Source organism: Pleurodeles waltl, chromosome 1_2, assembly GCF_031143425.1.
Source record: "Pleurodeles waltl isolate 20211129_DDA chromosome 1_2, aPleWal1.hap1.20221129, whole genome shotgun sequence".
Taxonomy (NCBI): Eukaryota; Metazoa; Chordata; class Amphibia; order Caudata; family Salamandridae; genus Pleurodeles; species Pleurodeles waltl.
In genome coordinates, this window is record NC_090437.1 from 38,025,996 (window position 1) to 38,045,367 (window position 19,372).

The 19,372-nt window shown below is 47.1% G+C and overlaps 1 protein-coding gene across 2 annotated transcripts in view; it reads right to left on the reverse strand.

Annotated features, from left to right (window-relative positions):
• Positions 1–19,372, reverse strand: part of CENPC (centromere protein C) — a 904,489-nt gene that overhangs the window by 264,010 nt on the left and 621,107 nt on the right. For both annotated transcript variants that reach the window (XM_069235766.1, XM_069235758.1), the window contains exon 19: positions 3,381–3,461. In XM_069235766.1, coding sequence (XP_069091867.1) covers positions 3,381–3,461 — 81 coding nt within the window. The remainder of the gene's footprint in view (positions 1–3,380; positions 3,462–19,372) is intronic.

Below are 19,372 nucleotides of genomic sequence, written 5' to 3' on the forward strand. Positions count from 1 at the left end.
AGGTTTTGGTTTGCTTCTTTCATGTACACAGCCATCCTTGAACAAAGGCCGATCACACAATCTACCCTGTCCTGCATAGGCTCTCTGAGAGGCTTCTCCCATACTTTCTTTACAAGACAAAGTGGTCCCCTAACAAGATGCCCAAACAAAAGTTCAAATAGGGATAACTCCACTCCCTTCTGTGGCACTTCCCTGTAGGCAAAAAGCAGGCAAAGAAGTAGGACATCCCATCTCCTTCTGAGTTTTTCAGGGAGACCACCAATCATGCCTTTGAGTCTTGTTAAATCTCTCAACACGACAACCGCACTGGGGATGATACGGAGTGGTGATCACACCACATTCAGCCCACATGTGCTTCAGGTAGCCAGACATGAAGTTGGTATCTCTGGCTGACACGACCTCCTTAGGAAAACCCACTCTGGTTAAAATATCAATGACAGCCCTAGCTGGAGCAGGAGCAGCAGTAGTCCTTAGGGGGATTGCTTCATGGTACCTAGTTGTATGATAAACTACCACCAATATAAATTTGTTCCCTGATGTTGTTGGCGGGTGAAGGGGCCCAACAATGTCAATCGTAACCCTTTCAAAGGGAACACCTGAAGAAATCCATCCCAGTGTGTGGTGGACACCTATGGTGTTACAGCTTATACAGGGTCCAAGCAAGCCTGTTTAGATACTGCTACAGTGTCTAGACAGTCAGGGCTCTCTCGGGTAGCTGTGGTGACCAGCCAAGACTTATCTAGAAGGCATGTGAAGCACCTGCAATATCACAGTAGTCACATAGTAACTTATCATACTTGAAAGGAACCACACAGTGTTGCAAAAAATAAAGGTACTTTATTATACGCACACCAAACTAGACTACCATTGGTATACCACGCTCTGGATGTATGAAACACAGAATATACACTAGTAAGTACTCATGAAGAACAAGTTAATTACCTTCCGTAACAAATTATCTGCTAGAGACTATCTAGCTGCAGATTCCTTACATTAGAATTCCCTGGTGTTAGCTTCAAATCATGACTTTTTCTGCTGAGCAGTGCCATGCGCGCGCCGTCAGGTGGCATAGTTCGGATGCGCGGGTGACGTCCGGCTCCGCGTGGCGTCGTCAGAGTCATTGGAGCCGTCTATGACGTCACGATTGTCTATATAGATGCCACCTCAGCATGTGTATGTCAGTTCTTTTCCCACAACTTTCCGCGCCAGAAACGCAGTGTCAAGGAAGAACTAACAGTATTTAGTTTTGTTTTTTCACTTGATTGTTTCAAGATTTTTTTTTACATGCTTTTAAGAAAGTCTTATATATATATATATATATATATATATATATATATATATATATACACACAGAGCGGGGAGGCTTGGGTGGGTCTAAGGAACCTGTAGCTAGATAGAGTCTCCTCCAGATAATTTGTTACCGAAGGTAAGTAACTTGTTTATCTGTCAGAAACTTCTAGCTGCAGATTCTTTACCTTAGAATAGATACCCAAGCTATAATTCCTGGCAGTGGGTCCTAAGGATATATTTTATACCAGGAAGTCCTGCAGGACTGAGCGGGCAAATTGCCCCTCCCTTCTCACTTGGCTATCCAGGCAGTAGTGTTTTGCAAACGTGTGCAAGGAAGCCCACGTTGCCACTTAGCAGATGTCAAGCACCAGTACACCACGAGCTAACGCAGTGGTAGCAGCTTTTCCTCTGGTAGAGTGAGCCCTCAAGCCCTGTGGAGGCTGCTTCCTGGCCAAATCGTACAAAGAACGACCCAGCGCGAAATGGACCGTTTCTGTACTGCCCGACGTTTCTTTGCACCAAAGTACCCCACAAAGAGTTGGTCGTCCACCAGGAACTCTTTTGTGCGGTCAAGGTAGAATGATAACTCTCTTTTTGGATCCAGCCGATGGAGACAGTCGTCTTCCTGAGAGGGATGCGGTGGTGGAAAGAAGGTGGGCAGGGTGATATTTTGACCCAGATGGAAAGGGATCACCACCTAGGGGAGGAAAGAGTCACAAGTTCTTAATACTACCTTGTCAGGATATATCATGGCGGCGGTCTGGATCTGGTATCGGATCCTGGGGTCCACAACGGCTCAGAGGCCAAAGCTGCTGATGTCGGACACGTAGGGGCCCCTGCTGACCCCACTGGGCCCAAAGACCCACCCGAGGGTACAGCCCGATAAAACACGAGAAATGTGGCCTCGTAAAACTATTTCATTGATGTTCCCTTGACGCCTCATCGGTCGGCGGGCATGCCAAAGTCAAAGTCCGCTTGGACTTCTTCTTGTGCCTCTTACCTGAATGATCAGACAACCTTGAATGCGAGGAAGAGGACTTGGGGCTCCGGGAGCGGTGTCGCAGCCTCCTCCTACGGCGTGTCAGTGACCTCCTCGGAGTCGCACTGACCGAAGATGGCTGTCAGGCTCCAAGAAGATTAAGGGATCTCTCCCTCAAGGCCTTCAGAGCCACGGCCCAACAGTTGGAGCATGAGGTGGAGTTGTGATCCTTCTCGAGGCACCAAAGGCAAACTTGGTGCGGGTCCGTCACCAACATGGTGCGATGACATGCACCACACTGCTTAACCCAAGTCTTTCTCGAAGACATGACTTCAAAAAATCAAAAAGGTGAAAAAGCCTTGATGTTCATCGAAGAAAGGGTAGCTCTTATCTGGATCTGTGCTTAACCGGCGCAGAAGGAAAAGAACTGACATACACGCACCAAGGTGGCATCTCTATAGACAACCGTGACGCCATAGACAGCTCCAACCACGCTGACGACGCCACGCGGACCTGGACGACGCACGCAAATCCGAACGACGCTACCCGACTGTGCGAGCAGGGTACTGCTCCGCAAAAAAAATCCAGATTCGAAGCTGACGTCAGGGAATTCTAAGGTAAGGAACCTGCAGCTAGAAGTCTCCATCAGATAATTGCTTATCAAAAAACACACTTACATTATAATGAAGTTCTTGGGTTTAAAGTATATATAGTGTTATTTTTCTAAACTGTTCTTGGTTTATTTTTTTAGTGCACGTCTCATTTATTGCCTCTGTGAGTGCAACAAATACTTAGAACCACCATCGAATAAGCCTAACTGCTCGCCCACACTACCACATAATAGAGCATTAGTCCTATTTCCTTTTAACTCTGCAAACCAACTGGGGATCCACCGGACTCTCTGCACTGTGTACTTTTTTTAGAACACCATATAGAGAGCTAGCTTCCTACAAATACTCAGATGAAAAACGAATAAGGGACTGTTTGAAGGGGCAAGATGTGTAGGATTGAAAACTAAGACAGGTAGGGATGTAAGATCAGACACATACCTATAATGCACTCATTTGGCTCTCAGTACTTTTTATTGTTATGCAAATTAGATTAACCTCACCAATTTTGGGCTTTTTCTCTGCTGCTGGCTCGATCACAAAAGTGCAATTTGTATCCATTTCTGAATCTGCAGAGTCCAAATCTACAAGACACAAAGGTAATGAACCTTAACATCCAAGATCAAAATTTATACTGCATGTACAGGGGTGAAATTACATAAGCACTCACGTTGTTCAAAATGACCAGAGGATAAGCTTTAGTGTATAAAAATGTTTTTTACCTGTTACGTTAGAATGATTAAGAGATCTGGAATAGCTTCTGTAGGAAAATGGCTCCCTGTTGCAGTTACCCCCCCACGTTTTGCCTGATATTGATCCTCTCTTGACTAAGAAGTGTGCTTGGACCCTGCTAACTAGGCCCCAGCACCAGTGTTCTTTAACTAAAAATGTACGATTGTTTCCACAATTGGCACACCCCTGGCACACAGATAAGTCCCTTGTAAAAGGTACCAGTGGTACCAAGGGCCCTGTGACCAGGGAAGGTCCTTAAGGGCTGCAGCATGTGTTGTGCCACCCTAAGGGACCCCTCACCTAACACATGCACACTGCCATTGTAGATTGTGTGTGTTGGTGGGGAGAAAAAGGCAAAGTCAGCAAGGCATCCACCTCAGGATGCCATGCACACAGAATAATGCCTGTGGCATAGGTAAGTCACCCCTCTAGCATGCCTTACAGCCCTATGGCAGGGTGCATTATACCACAGGTGAGGGCATAGCTGCATGAGCAATATGCCCCTACAGTGTCTAAGTCTATTCTTAGACATTGTAAGTACAGTGTGGCCATATTACGTATATGGTCTGGGAGTTTGTCAAAACAAACTCCACAGCTCCATAATGGCTACACTGAATACTGGAAAGTTTGGTATCAAACTTCTCAGAATAATAAACCCACACTGATGCCAGTGCTGGATTTATTACAAAATGCCCTGTATTTTACCCAATCCTTTAGTGCTGGACTGACTGGTCTGTGCCAGCCTGCCACTGAGACGAGTTTCTGACCCCATGGGGTGAGAGCCTTTGTGCTCTCCGAGACCAGAAACAAAGCCTGCACTGGGTGGAGGTGCTTCACACCTCCCCGCTGCAGGAACGGTAACACCTAGCAGTGAGCCTCAAAGGCTCAGGCTTCGTTTTACAATGCCCCAGGGCACTCCAGCTTGTGGAGATGCCTGCCCCCGGACACAGCCCCCAATTTTGGTGCCAAGTCCAGAGGAGATAATGAGACGAACAAGGAGGAGTCACCCACCAGTCAGGACAGCCCCTAAGGTGTCCTGAGCTGAGATGACCCCTGCCTTAAGAAATCCTCCATCTTGGTTTTGGAGGATTCCCCCAATAGGAATAGGGATAGGGATGTGCCCCCTCCCCTCAGGGAGGAGGCACAAAGAGGGTGTAGCCACCCTCCGGGACAGTAGCCACGACATGCCACGAACAGATGTACACTGGGTAAGTGACATTTTCCGTTTAATGGCATGTGTAGCTGCAGACACACATGCTATGCATAGACTACAAAGCAGTTACTCTACCCAAAATTGTGGTGGCTAGCCTGTAGGAGTTAGAGTTGTTTGAAATAACGTTCTTAAGCCACCTTGACCAACATTGGCCTGTTGCTTTAAAAGTACATCTACATAATAATGTTTTGTAAATGCATGAGAGTAGACCATGTGGCAGCTTTACCATAGATGCACCTTTCTTTCTAGTGGAATGTGCTTTAGGTGTGATTAAAAGTTGTCTTTTTGCTTTAATGTAACATGTTTGTATACATTTAACAATCCATCTTGCTAACCTTTGCTTAGAGACAGGATTCCCTTTTATGTGGTTGATGAAAGGCAACAAAAAGTTGTATTGTTTTTCTAAATTCTTTGGTTCTACCTACATAATACATTAGAGCTCTTTTGAGGTCAGGTGTATGAAGGGCTCTTTTTGCAATTGAGTATGGCTGTGGAAAGAAGACTGGCAATTACACTGTTTGGTTTATGTAAAAAGGTGATACCACTTTTGGCAGAAATTTGGGATTTGTTCGAAGTACAACTTTATGTTTGTGTACTTGGAAAAAAGGTTCTTCAAGAGTGAATGCTTGTATTTCACTAATTCTTAGCAATGAAGTAATGGCTACTACGAAGGCAACCTTCCATTTAAAAATTTTAATCTCACAAGAATGCATTGGTTCAAAAGGTGGGCCCATGAGTCTGGTGAGTACAATATTTAGATTCCAAGTAGGAACAGGTGGTGTTCTAGGGGGAATAATATGTTTTAATCCTTCCATGAAGGCTTTTATAACTGGAGCTCTGAAGAAAGAGGTATGTTGAATAGTCTGCAAGAATGCTGATACTGCAGTAAGATTGATTTTAATGGATGAGAAAGCTAGATTTGATTTCTGCAAATGAAGTAGATAGCATACTGTACCTTGTATTGATGTTGTAAGTGGATCAGTATTTTTAGATTGACAGTAGTAAACAAATATTTTCCATTTCTTAGCATTGCATTGACTAGTTGTAGGTTTATGTGCATATTTGAGCACTTCCGTGCATTCTAATGGACGTTTTAAGTATCCAAATTCTATGACTTCAGGAGCCAAATCACTAAGTTGACAGCACTGGGATTTGGTTGTCTGATTTGTCCCTTGTTTTGTGTTAACAAATCCGGTCTGTTTGGAAGTTTGGAGTGAGGCACTACTGACAGGTCTAGGAGTGCGGTGTACCAATGTTGTTATGCCCACGTTGGGGCTCTGAGTATCATGGTGAGAGAGGTCTGGCCTAGTTTGTTGACCAGAAAGGGAAGTAGTGGGAGAGGGGGAAAAGCGTAAGCAAACATCCCTGACCAGCTGATCCATAGAGCATTGCCCTTGGACAGAGGATGTGGGTGTCTGGATGCAAAGTTTTGGCATTTTGCGTTTTCGCTTGTTGCGAAAAGGTCTATTTCTGGTGTTCCCCAATTTTGAAGTACCTGAAAGTGAATCTCCCATTCGTGTGTCTGTTGGTGCATCCTGCTTAAGAGATCCGCTAGCTGATTGTGTCTTCCTGGAATATATTGTGCTAATAGATTAATGTGATTGTGAATTGCCCATTTCTATATTGTTTGGGCTAGAAGGGACAGTTGAGATGAATGTGTCCTGTCTTGTTTCTTCAGGTAATACATGGGCGTCATATTGTCTGTTTTTATCAGAACAATCTTGTGTTTCTTGAGTCTTGCATGTGGTACTATTGCTGTGCAGGATGCCATCATCCCTAATAGCTTCATGATAAATCTTACAGTGTATTGTTGATTTGGCTGCATTTGTGGTATGAGATTTTGGAAAGCTTGTATCCTTTGTGTATTTGGATAGGCTAGGGCTGTTTGCGTATTTAAAATAGCACCATGGTAAGGCTGCACCTGTGCTGGCTGAATATGGGATTTTTGGTAGTTGAGAGTGAACCCTCATGTATGTAGGGTCTCTTATTACGTATTGAGTGTGTTGTTGGCATTGTATAAAATTGCCTGATTTTATTAGCCAGTCGTCAAGATATGGAAAGACGTGTATGAGTTGCCTTCTTATGTATGCTGCCACTACTACTAGACATTATGTGAATACCCTTGGAGCTGTTGTTATGCCGAATGGCACAACTTTGAACTGGTAATGTTTTCCTGCTATCACAAACCTTAGGTATTTTGTGTGAGCCGGATGGATGGGTATATGGAAATACGCATCTTTGAGGTCTAATGCAGTCATGTAATCTTGTTTTTGTAGTAGTGGAATGACGTCCTGCAGAGTTACCATGTGGATATATAGATTTAGGGATCGGAGGTCTAGGATGGGCCTGAGAGAGCCATTCTTTTTGGGAATGAGGAAGTACCGTGAGTATACACCTGTTCCTTGTTGAGAATGTGGGACCAATACTATTGCGTGTTTTAGTAGTAGTGATTGTACTTCTTGCTGTAATAGAACATCGTGGTAACGTGGAGGAATGTTTGGAGGGGTAGAAATCAATTCTAGGCAATAGCCATTGTGGATAATTGACAATACCTAATGGTCTGTGGTGATGTTTTACCAATGGGAGTGGAATTGCTGCAGTCCCTCCGCCCCTCCACCCCACCCCCCGAGGAGATGGGTGGGGTTGAGGGATGGCAAATAAGTCCCTGTTTAGATGGGGCAGTGGCTTGTTTTGAAGTTTGGAACTTGCCTCTGTTTCTAAAGTATTGGCCTCTGTAAAACCCTCTAAATCCCCCTCTCTGGTACTGCTGTTGCTGTTGCCCTTGCTTTGCTTGGGAAGTAGAAGCCCCAGTGGACTGTGGCTTGAATCCTCCTCTGAACTGTTGTCCGTGAAAGGTGCCTCTATAGGGTGTTGTGTAAAATGCTCCCATTGCTTTGTCAGTGTCTAAGTCTTTCCTCAGTTTTTCTATGGCCGTATTGACTTCAGGGCCTAACAAATGCTTTTTATTAAAAGGCATGTTGAGCAATGCCTGCTGGATTTCTGGTTTAAAACCAGAGGCACGTAGCCATTCATGTCTACGTATAGTAATGGCAGTACTGACACTTCTAGCTGCTGTATCTGCAGCATCAAGGGCAGACCGTATTTGATTACTGCTTATGACCTGACCCTCTTCCACAATTTGCTGTGCCCTTTTTTTGTGTTCCTTTGGGAGGTGCTGTAGGAATTCCTGCATCTCGTCCCAGTGGGCTCTATCGTACCTTGCTAGCAAACCTTGAAAGTTGGCAATTCGTCATTGGTTGGCAGCCTGTGTGGCTACCCTCTTGCCAGCAGCATCAAATTTCCTACTCTCCTTGTCAGGGGGAGGAGCATCTCCTGATGACTGGCTATTAGCCCTTTTTCTAGCCGCACTTACTATTACTGAGTCTGGAGGAACTTGGTGGGTAATATAATCAGAGTCTGTAGGAGCAGATTTATACGTTTTATTAATGTGTGTTATTACTTTAGCCTTGACTGGTACACTAAATATTTGATCTGCATGTTTAACTATGCCAGGTAGTATAGGTATGATATTTTGAGTGGGTGGAGGATACAGTGTTAAACAGAAAATCCTCTTCTAGGGGCTCAGTGTGCGTAAGCACCCAATGGTATGCTGCTGATCTGGACCTGCGTGTATGCAATAGTGCCCTCTGGTGGAGAAGGCTTAGAAGGGTATAAATCAGGGTCATTGTCAGGAATAGGATCTGGGTTGTATAGATCCCAAGGATCAACGGTATCACCATCTGAATATTGCAAATGAGTTTGTGAGGGTAAAGGTGGTGGGCTAGTGGGTGAAGGTGAAGGTGAAAAAGAAAGTTGTGGTGAATTAGAGGGAAAAGTATGGCAGGTACTGGCTTCTCCTTCTGTTTATAAATTTTTGCTGGTGGTGGAGCAGTGTCTAATTGTTCTTAAAAGGCCAGTTTCCTTTTGTATAGTAAAGGAGGCTTAGTAATTATTCTGCCAGTCTCTTTATGGATGTGAATCCTTGATTGTCTTTCATCCATAACCCCAAGGATAGGTTGAATCTCAGTGTCCTCATCAGAAGGTCTATTAGATTGTTCATACAGTGATCTTGAGCTCTGATTAAGATGGCTCGAAAGTCCTTGCTCTTCTGAATAAAAAGATTTTTTCGGCTCTGAAGATGGTAGCTTTTTCAGTCTCAAAAATGAAGCCGGTTGTTTAGGCTCCAAAGCAGGGTGTCGAAGCTGCAACTCCGAGGAGTGAGGACACTTGCTCGAGTCCAAAGTAGAACTCTTTATGATTTACTCGACTCAGACACCGACGGAGGAGTGGCCTTTTTTGACGCCGAACCCGAAGGTCGGTCGGAGAGAGTCTTTTTTCGGGTCGAACCATGGCTTTCTAGCAGTGGTGTACCCAAGGCCTTTAATGATTTTTTATAAGTGGGTATAGGGGGAGACATTCTCACATGCTGACCAGCAGTGATAGGCCTATCTTCTTCAGATTCTTGTTCGCAGTCGGTGTCTCTGATGGAAACCGCTGTCTGTGCCTCTTCTTCCTCCATGATGTTGAGATGTTCTGTACTCTTTGACACCAATTCCAATCTTCTGGATCGCCGATCATGCAGGATCTTCTTGGATCGAAACGATCGACAGGCTCATAATCTTCTTTGTGATCGGGAGGAAGACACAGATTACAAACAAGGTGTTGGTCTGTGTAGGGAAATTTTGCCTGGCATCGAGGACAAAATCGAAATGGAGTCCGATCCATCAGGCTTTGACGTGGTAGGCCCAAGTCGGGTGCACGCACCCAGAAGGGTGAAATTTAGTTTACGACAATACTACTGGTTTGAGTCTAGGTGGAAACGCGATCAAAACAATACCGACGATTAAGGGAGTTTTCTAAAGTTTCCGATTGGAATCTTGGAGCGAGAGGAAACACATCCAAACCCATCAGCGGAAAGAAACCAATCTAACAATGGAGTCAATCACCATGCGCAGTATGACCGAGAGGAGTCACTCGATCCCATGACTCCGAAAATACTTCTTCAAAGAAAAACAACTTGTAACACTCCGAGCCCAACACTAGATGGCGGAATAAACCACAGCAAGAGTATCTGCAGCTACACATGCCATCGAACATTATACACACACATATATATATATATATATATACACACACACACACACACACAAAGTCACCAAAGGAAGCCTAGGGACTTGGAAAACATTTAAAAGCCTTTTTTTGTTTTTTTTAAAGGAAGGGTGATAAAAAACAAGTTACTTACCTTCGGTAATGCTTTTTCTGGTAGGGACTCTAACCGCAGATTCTTCACTTTAGAATACTGAGTAGTAGTTCTTCTCTCCAACAGATGACATTTTTCGGCTCCATGTTGGCTGTGTCGGAAGGAATGTACAGCACCCATATAAGCGCAACTACACAGCGCTGACATCTGTTTCTTTCTTTATTATTTTCAACCAAAAATGCAAAGCCACATAAAAACCAATGCTTGACCTGTGTTCAGTGTCTAATGGGACCTTTTAGGTGAACAGCCTAGTTCGCAAAACGGATAGGATTGGTGAGGAATCTGCGGTCAGATAGAGTGTCTACGAGAGAAAGAGTTACAGAAGGGAAGCAACTTGCTCTTCTGAGAGAGACTTCAAACTGCAGATTCCTCACTTCGGAACAGATACCCATGCAATTCCTCGAAGAAGGAGGGTCTGCAAGCTGGCTTATACCTGGCCCTGGAGGACAAAGCTGACAAAATGCCCATCTAAATGGATCTGAATGTCCAAGCAGTAGCGCTTCGTAACATGTGGAGGGAAACCCACCAGACAGCTTGGCAGATATCTAAGACAGAAGTGGGCTTGGTCCTCGTGGAATGGGCCTACAAACCTTAAGGCGGCTGCTTCTTCACTAAAGCATAGCAACTTTTAATGCAGAGTACAATCCATCGAGAGATTGTTGTCCACCCATCTGTCCTTAGTTCAATCAATGTAGAATGAAAGAGCTCTGTTTGGGTCCAAGTGATGGAGTCTCTGCTCCTCATTTGAAGGATGAGGTGGAGAGAAAAAAAATAGGCAGAGTATTACTCTGACCAACATGGAATTGGGTGACAACCATTGGCAGGAAAGAGGCACGACTCCAAAGGACTAGTTTGTTGGGGGAAAAAGCTAATGTACGGAGGGTGAATGACAAAGCTTAAGGTTCGCTGACCCTCATGGCTGGTCACGGGCCACTATAAGACCGTTTTAATAGTTGCAGAGAACAGCTGTGTAGGGGCTCGAAGAGAGAACACATGGGAGATGTGATAACTGGATAGAGGTCCAACTGGGCATTACTAAAGGTGTATGAGGGAGCAAATTTTGCAACTTTGCAGAAAATAAGTCATGACTGGTGATGTTTACAGGCAGGGTTGATGCGGCAATTGTAGGAGATCTAACATGGCTGACAGGTAACCCTTAATAGTGCCGAGGGCAGGGGCCTGCCAGCTAAATAGAGAAAAAACCACAACACCTCCGACAGCATTGCAGACAGGGTTCCACACGTTGTGAGAAACGCCAGGCCACAAATGTATTCCAATAGCAGGCGTATACAGTTTTAGTGGCGCCCTACCTGACTTCTAAGATGAAAGGACAGACCTCGGGAGGATCATCCCAAAACCCTCAACTGTTGCGGTTCAACTTCCATGCATGAAGGTGGCAAGTGTGCAGGTTCGGGTGCAAGACCTGACCCAGTTGTTGCTAGAGGAGATGCTCCAGAAGGGGCAGCCTGATCAGAGGACCAATGCTCGTGATTAGGGGTTCAGAATACCATACTCTATGTGCCCATTCCATAGGCCACTAACATGATTTTGGGGCAGGAGTTGTATTGGCATAAGACATACAGGAGTCCTGAGTTCCACTCCAGGCACTACAAATCCCTGAGTGAGAGCAACTTTGGAAACTTCAACGTGCAGAAGTGTTGACACTGTGTGATCTTGGTGGTGGCAAACAGATCGAGTCAGGGTTTTCCCTATTCTTGGAATAGACCCTGTGCCACCTCCAGATATTCTTAAGGCATTGACAACTCTATTTCTGTTCTTCTGTTCAAGGATCCCACCAAGTGCTTTACCACCAGTAAGATTTTTTTATGGTCCAGCCATTTCCAGAGGGGCGGATTTTACTGGCAGAGGGTCATCAAGCCCACTCCACCCTATCTGTTGCATGTATCACATGGCAGTGGTGGTGTCTGCACACCACTGCACCAGCAGTCCCTAGGTGGAGGAATGCTAAGCAGATGGCTCTCAAGTCCAGATGGTTGATGGGGACCTGAGATTCCATCAAAGAACAGAGTGCTCTGATCGTCACCTCTCCCAGGTTGCTGCTCCAAACAAGAAGTGATGCATCGGTCACTACTGTGAAGCTCTGGGTGAGGAAAAGAGGGGTCTGCCAAGGACGTAATCTCTGTACATTAGCCACTACTGAAGATCTTGTGCAGTCTCCTTCAAATCTGGACCTAGTCTGAGCGATTCCCCTAGTGCTAGGGCCCACTGGCACTTCAGAGCTCACAGTAGAGCTCCATTTGCAATCGGGTGTACTTCACCAGGAGGATGCAGGAAAGCATCAGACCCAGTAGCCTCAGAATCAGTCTCACTGAAATCCAGGACAGAGGCTGAAATATTAGCAGGGGCGTGGCTTCAGGGATGGGGATGGGAGAGGGGGGTGTTACACCCCCTAATAAATGCTTTTTTTTATTTCTTTTTTTTTTAAACAGTTGCGTGCCAGAGCTTTCAGACGGGTATGATAAAGTGTCTTTAGGATATCACCCACGATTTTTAATTAATAACTCAGACAAAAATGTGCACACACACTCTCTCTGTTTCTTTTTACAAGATACAGGCCAACTTACCGCAGCGGATATCAGTTCACCGTAGTATGACACACACACCAATCTGTCAGTATTCAGCCACATACACAAATCCGCCAGCCCAAAGGTCAGTGATAAACTGGGGGTATCATGACCCACACCGTTACACCAACAGAAAAACGCCTGTCACATTATGACCCACGAATCACCACGGCGGACATTAAACGGCGGTAAACCATTGGCGGTACATACCGCCGCGCTCACAATGGACACACACAAACAAAACAACACCCCAATGGATAATTCAAACAACATACACCTGACACCCATATACACACCACACCCACACAACTATAAAACACCCCCCCACAGTACCTACAACCCTTTACCATTACAAACCATTGCCAGAAGAGATACAGCAAGACCACATACACAACTAGAGAGACACACTAGTTTCACCTATACACCACTCACGCACCCCACATCACACACCCAAAACTCAGTACCCAACACACTCACCTACACACCACACACAACACCCATGGCACCACAAAGACACTCCCGTTTCACAGAGGAGGAGCTAATGGTCATGTGGAGGAAATCATCAGGGTAGAGCCATAGCTATTTGGAGCACAGGTGCAGCAGATATTGATAGCTAGGAAGATGGAGCTATGGCAGAGAATCATGGACAGGGTCAACACCGTGGGACAGCACCCAAGAACTAGGGATGTCATCAGGAAGAGGTGGAACGACCTATGGGGGAAAGTACGCTCCATTGCAGCAAAACAACAGCTTGCTGTACAGAGGACTGGCCATGGGCCCCCACCTCCCCCCAACAACTCACAGCATGGGAGTAGCAAGTCTTGGCAATCCTGCATCCTGAGGGCCTTGCCTGAGGAGGAGGGCTGGACTCTGGTAAGTCAACTCTCTACTACTACTACACCCCCTATCTGCATCCCATCACATACCCTCACTTCCATCATTCCACCACTTCCCACACAACCCACCATCACATCTCACTCATCCCAATGCCAAGCCCTGCATGCGCTACCAATGCATGGACACCACTCATAGCCCTGCATGGACAATCATCACTAAAGCATGCACACTATAGAGAATTAACTATCCCACCATACACCAACGTACACAAGTTGAAGCTGCCAGCGCAAATACAACCAAAGAGGGCAAGCCACGGATGCACAATATGTCAGACACAGAAACCATAACACATTATTTACATCCCCACAGGTACTCCAGCCAATGTCAACAGAGAGGAGGTGCCAGGACTATCCAGTCCCCCCAACTGAAGAGGCCCACAGCGATGACTGCAACTCTGGTCTTCAGGATCTGGATGACCTAAATGGCCCATCAGGGACCTATTGACAACCAGTTATTCAGGCCCAGTCACACACCACCACAGACCCTCCCCCATCAGGAAACACCACCACAGCACCCAACCAGCGTACCCACACCTCTGTCCCCAGGACAGGTCAATCAGCAGTGTGTCCACCTCTACAGGGACCCCAGGGCACAACTCATACACAAGACAATCAGAGACCTGGGGTCAGTTGCAGTGGGCACACAGTTCAGGGGACAGGGGCACATGCCAACAGGGACACTAGGAGGACTGCTGTGTGCCAGGGGAGGACAGGCCCAGGGAAACGACTCTCCAAGAGGCACTAACAGAGATCCTGGGAGCTTATCAACATTCCCAGGAAACGATGGGCCAGATCCTGGACAATGTGCAGTAGAACAGACGACTGCAGGAGGGACAGTACCAGGAAATCAGGTAGGACTTGCAGGCCATCAACACCCTGGTCTCCATTGCAGGGGTGCTGGCAGACATGGCCAATATTATGAGGGAGGCAAACACACATTAGCGGGCCCCTGCCACTAGCCAGACATCTGAACAGCCTTCCACCTCCGCTACTGGACAAAGGGCCCCACCACAGGATTCACAGGCCACCAGTACCCCTCCCTCCAGCAGACGGTGAACCACCACGCAAACGTTCCCTGCGATCCAGACAGAAGCCACAGACACTTACCAAGACTCCCGCCAGGAAATTAGACTCTCATGATTGTCACCCTTGTGTCCCACTCAGTCACCCTGTCCACCTTGAACTGCCATTGCTCCCCTTCCTATGTCCCCTTGGACAATGCACCTGTGCTACAAACAGACTGGAACAATACCCTGGACTTTCCTCCGTTATCACCCCCTCTTTTTCTTAGCACTTCAATAAACACCCTTTGAAATAAATCAATTTGGAGTCTGTCATATATCTTTCATGGAGACAGGAACAAACATTGCAATTCAACTGTACAGAAAGTGAGCATACATTAATGACCTGCAGCTGACTGCAGTGATCACACCAGGAGTATATGTGAGGTCACCAACATCTGCAAAATGAACTGTCAGAGGGAACAGTAAGTGGACATGGAAGTGGGAAATATCAGCATGACAGTGACACAGACATTCACACAAATGCCATTAAAATGTGAAGTAACACTGTCCTACCTGTGTCATCGGAAGTATTGTCTGATGACAGATGTTCTGTCGTCCTCATCCTCATTCTCTGCCTTCTCATCCTCACTGTGCACAGGTTCCATTGATGGCACACAAGCATCTCCAGCCTCCTCCTCCTGCAGGAATGGGACATGGCATCTGAGGGCCAGGTTATGCAACATGCAGCATGCCACCACTATCTGGCAGACCTTCTTCGGTGAGTAGCACAGGGATCCACCTGTCAGATGTACGCACCTGAACCTGGTCTTCAGGAGGCCAAAGGTCCTTTCAATTATCCTTCTGGTTCAGCAATGGGCCTCATTGTAACGTTCTTCTGCCCTTGTCCTGGCATTCCTCACAGGGGTCAGCAACCATGATAGGTTGGGGTAACCAGAGTCACCCGATATACTGAGGGACAACATTTAGCCACACACGAACCCATATGGCCCACACCATACCCATACCACAACATCTACTGGGTGGGAACCAGGGCTCACCTATTAGCCACACCCTGTGCCCCTGTAGTTGGGCCATCATTTGGGATGCTGCAATTCCTCAGGACAAAGGCATCATGCACCGACCCTGGATACTTAGCACTGACGTGGGATATGTACTGGTCTGCAAGGAACACAATCTGTACAATCATAGAGTGGAAACTCTTACGATTTCTGAACACCTGTTCATTCCACCCGGGGTAGGGGGGGGGGTGCAAATGCAATATGTGTTCCATCAATCGCCCCAATTATGTTGGGGATATGTCCCAATGTCCCATTGCATAGAACTCAGCCTTCACTGTGGCCAAATCTCAACCTGGGGGAAATAAATGTAGGTGCACATATGTTTTATCAGGGCACACAACACTCTTGTCAGCACAATTGATAACACTGGCTGTGACATTGCTGCTGCCAAGCCCACATTCACTTGGAAAGAACCAGTTGCTAGGAAATGGGGAACTGATAGCACTTGCACAAGAGGGGGGATCCCAGTGGGGTGACGGACATCAAATATCAAGTCAGGCTCCAATTGGGCACACAGCTCTGTGAATGTGGCCCTGCCATGTCTATAGGTGAGGATAATGTGCCTGCCTGTCCTGTGTGGAGGGACAGGTGGAAGTGAGGTAATTCCACTGATGGTGTGCGCTGTTGTGGTAGGGAACAGCTGTGCAACTCCTAATTGGTTAACACTGGGCCCTATGGGGTACAGTGGCCAATGGTGATCTACACCGGCGGTGACGGTATGCACCGCCGCGGACGTGACTGCCATTTTCTATCTGATTCCTCGCTTGCTACCTGACCTTTCACAGGAGAGGACCTACACTGCATGTGCTGCTGTGACCTGTGTCTGGAACCTACCATGGCCCTTGTGACCGGGGAAAGGCCCCTAGCCTTTAAATCAGAGGAGTCTGGAGGCTGTATGAGCCTCCAGACCAACAGGTGAGTACACTGTGGGCACGATGCATGTGGCATGAATGCATGGAGTTGTGTGTATGTGAAAGACTCGTGTAAGGGGGTCGGTGGCTGTCCTCTTGGCTGCGTACAGGTTCTGTGCTGGGCCATGTGTGTGTAAATAGTGACGGAAAGGGGTATGGTGGGCCATATGTGGAACAGGCAGGACTGTTTGTCTAATTCTATTTTCCTGTGTGTATTGCCTCTGCAGGTCAGCACCCATCAAATGAAGGGTATATGGCATGCCATCGCCAAAGGTGTGTGTAACCTGGGAGTCTATAGCAGGCGGAGCACCCACTGTCGTACTGGTGGGAGGACCCGAGACGCTGGGCACGGAAGACGGCGGTGGCCCAGCTGGGGATGGCCTCCCAACGAGGAAGGGGTGCCCGTCAAACCCTGACCACCCCCCTCATGGCCCCAGACTGGCGGTGGCGTATCCTGAGCTGGATGGGCGCTTGAGGGCATCACAGCAGCCACAAGGGGGTGAGTACAGTGCCCATCATTACAACTTACACATGGTAGGGTGGTATCTGGGTGTGGGATGTGTGTCAGTGGGTGCCCCAGGACTGACATTGCAGCATAGGTTCCCTGGTGGCTATGGTTCAGAAGGGAAATTCTTGCTACCTAGCTCGTAGGCATCCACTACTGGTCAGGGCTGCGTGGGTCCCAGATGTGCTAAAATTGGCAGTGAGTGCCCCTCCCCATGCCTTGGGGGTTAACTATTTCTCGGGTAGTGCAATGGCATATTGCGTAGACCTGTCCCCTATGTGTGAGTGTGCTGTGTACGCCAATGGTGGTGTTGGTGCAGCCACTGACCCAGTGTATCCTTTGTCTATCCCCACCCCTTTCTTGTTTTGTCATCCTGTCCTTATGCGCATTAGCCTCATCTGGCAGAGGAGCAGAGAAACTGGCGACGGAGGGAGCTGCATCCACAGCACCCAGGAGGCAGAGTCCAGCAACGTTACGGGTGCCGAAAAAGGATGGAAGACGTCATCCTATCCTATATCTGTGCCCTCTAAACGCCTTTCTATGCAAAGAAATTAAAGATGCTCATCTTGGCTTAAGTCTTGTCTGCCCTGTACCATGGATACTGGTTGGTAGTGTTGAACTTGCAGAACACTTAGTTTCACCACTGTGTCCTGCAAGCCCACAGGCAGTTTGAGTTTGCTGTGCTCCCCTTTGGCCTTGCAAATGCTGCCCCTCGGGTGTTCACAAAACTGATAGTGATGGTTGCAGCTCATCGGAGGCTCCAGGCTTCCCCTACCTAGACCACTGGCTGCTGAAGGCAGGCTTGCCCTAAGCAGTGTTCGCCCACTTCCAGACTGTGCCAAATCTTTAGCTGGGGTTCACTATCAATATTCCCAAGTCACACCTAACTCCTTTATCCTTCGTAGCAATGTGTCCAGGATAATGTGGGGTATGATCCTTATATTCAGAGACGTAGCTTGTTCAGTTTGATTGCGAGGGGAGAGGGGTGAACATCATATTTTCAAAAAATCCCGCTGGCATATTATGTTAATCTTTATATGGGATGTAGTGCATGATGTGGGATAAAGTGCCAGTGAAAGGATTGCAGATTGTGAGGGGTACTTAAAACACTGTGGCCCTCTATAGGACCCTGGCAGTCGGTGATAAAGATCTCCGAAAGACAGCCAGTGTACCACACCAACCGCCAGGGCAGAAACAACAGCCACCACAGCGGTAGCCGGCAGGCGGAAGTCAATGTTACGCCCACCATATTATGACTACACAATCCGCCACCTTTTCCGGAGCAGTACCAACGACATCAAAAGCCTGGTGGAAACAGAGCTCAGAAGGGAAAGCACTCACCATTGGAGACAGAGGGCACAACCATGCCGCCATGGAACTTGAACTGCATGTCTACGTTCTGCTCCACCACGAACACCAACGCTGGCGAAGACAACGGCGGTGAGTACAGCAGGCTAGCACACAAGGGATGGAGGAGGAAAAAGTAACACACACACACACCATACACACAACCAGATGTATTATAAAAACATTTATACCCCATCACTCGGCTGAATAATGCAAGGACAAAACGGTTTTGCAAAAGTGAATGTAATGAGGTTAAATATTTAAAAGTAACTGAGTTCGTTTTTTGAGGAAACTACATTTATCATGATGCAATGGGGCTGATTATTTGCTGGGATGTTAGGCAGGTGTGCTCCTAACTGTTTGTGACTTTAAAAAGGCTCCCTTGAGCCACTGGGCTGACGAGCTCTGGAGCAGGCACCGGCATGCCAGTGAAGAGGTATTGAAACCGGATGACTAATGGCAGCATTTCCAGTACCCCGTAAATTTGCTCTCTGCTGAAGAAGGGATTAACCAAGAAACACGTGTCCAGAGATGCACAGCAAAGGCTGCACCTATTTAGAGGTGAAATATTTTAAAGTAACTGAGTTCGTCTTTTGAGGAAACTACATTTATCATGATGCAATGGGGCTGATTATTTGCTGGGATGTTAGGCAGGTGTGCTCCTAACTGTTTGTGACAGTATGAAAAATAAGTTAGGCAAGATAATAGATATATACATATGTGCAGAAAAAGGGACACAGCCCAGTCTACAATGTTCGTAGGCCACATGGCCACAGGCCAAAATCCAAGGCCACACATGTCACCTGCCTCAACACAGAGAGGACACTTCAGGGGCATCAGTTGGTAAATAGGCAGGCACCTCAGGGGGATGGGGGCCTGGGGTAGGGGGGGTTGGGGGGGGGGACCTCAGCCGGAAGACCACTAGTTCTGGAGGGGGCAACATGCCCTGTGCTTGTTCCTGGG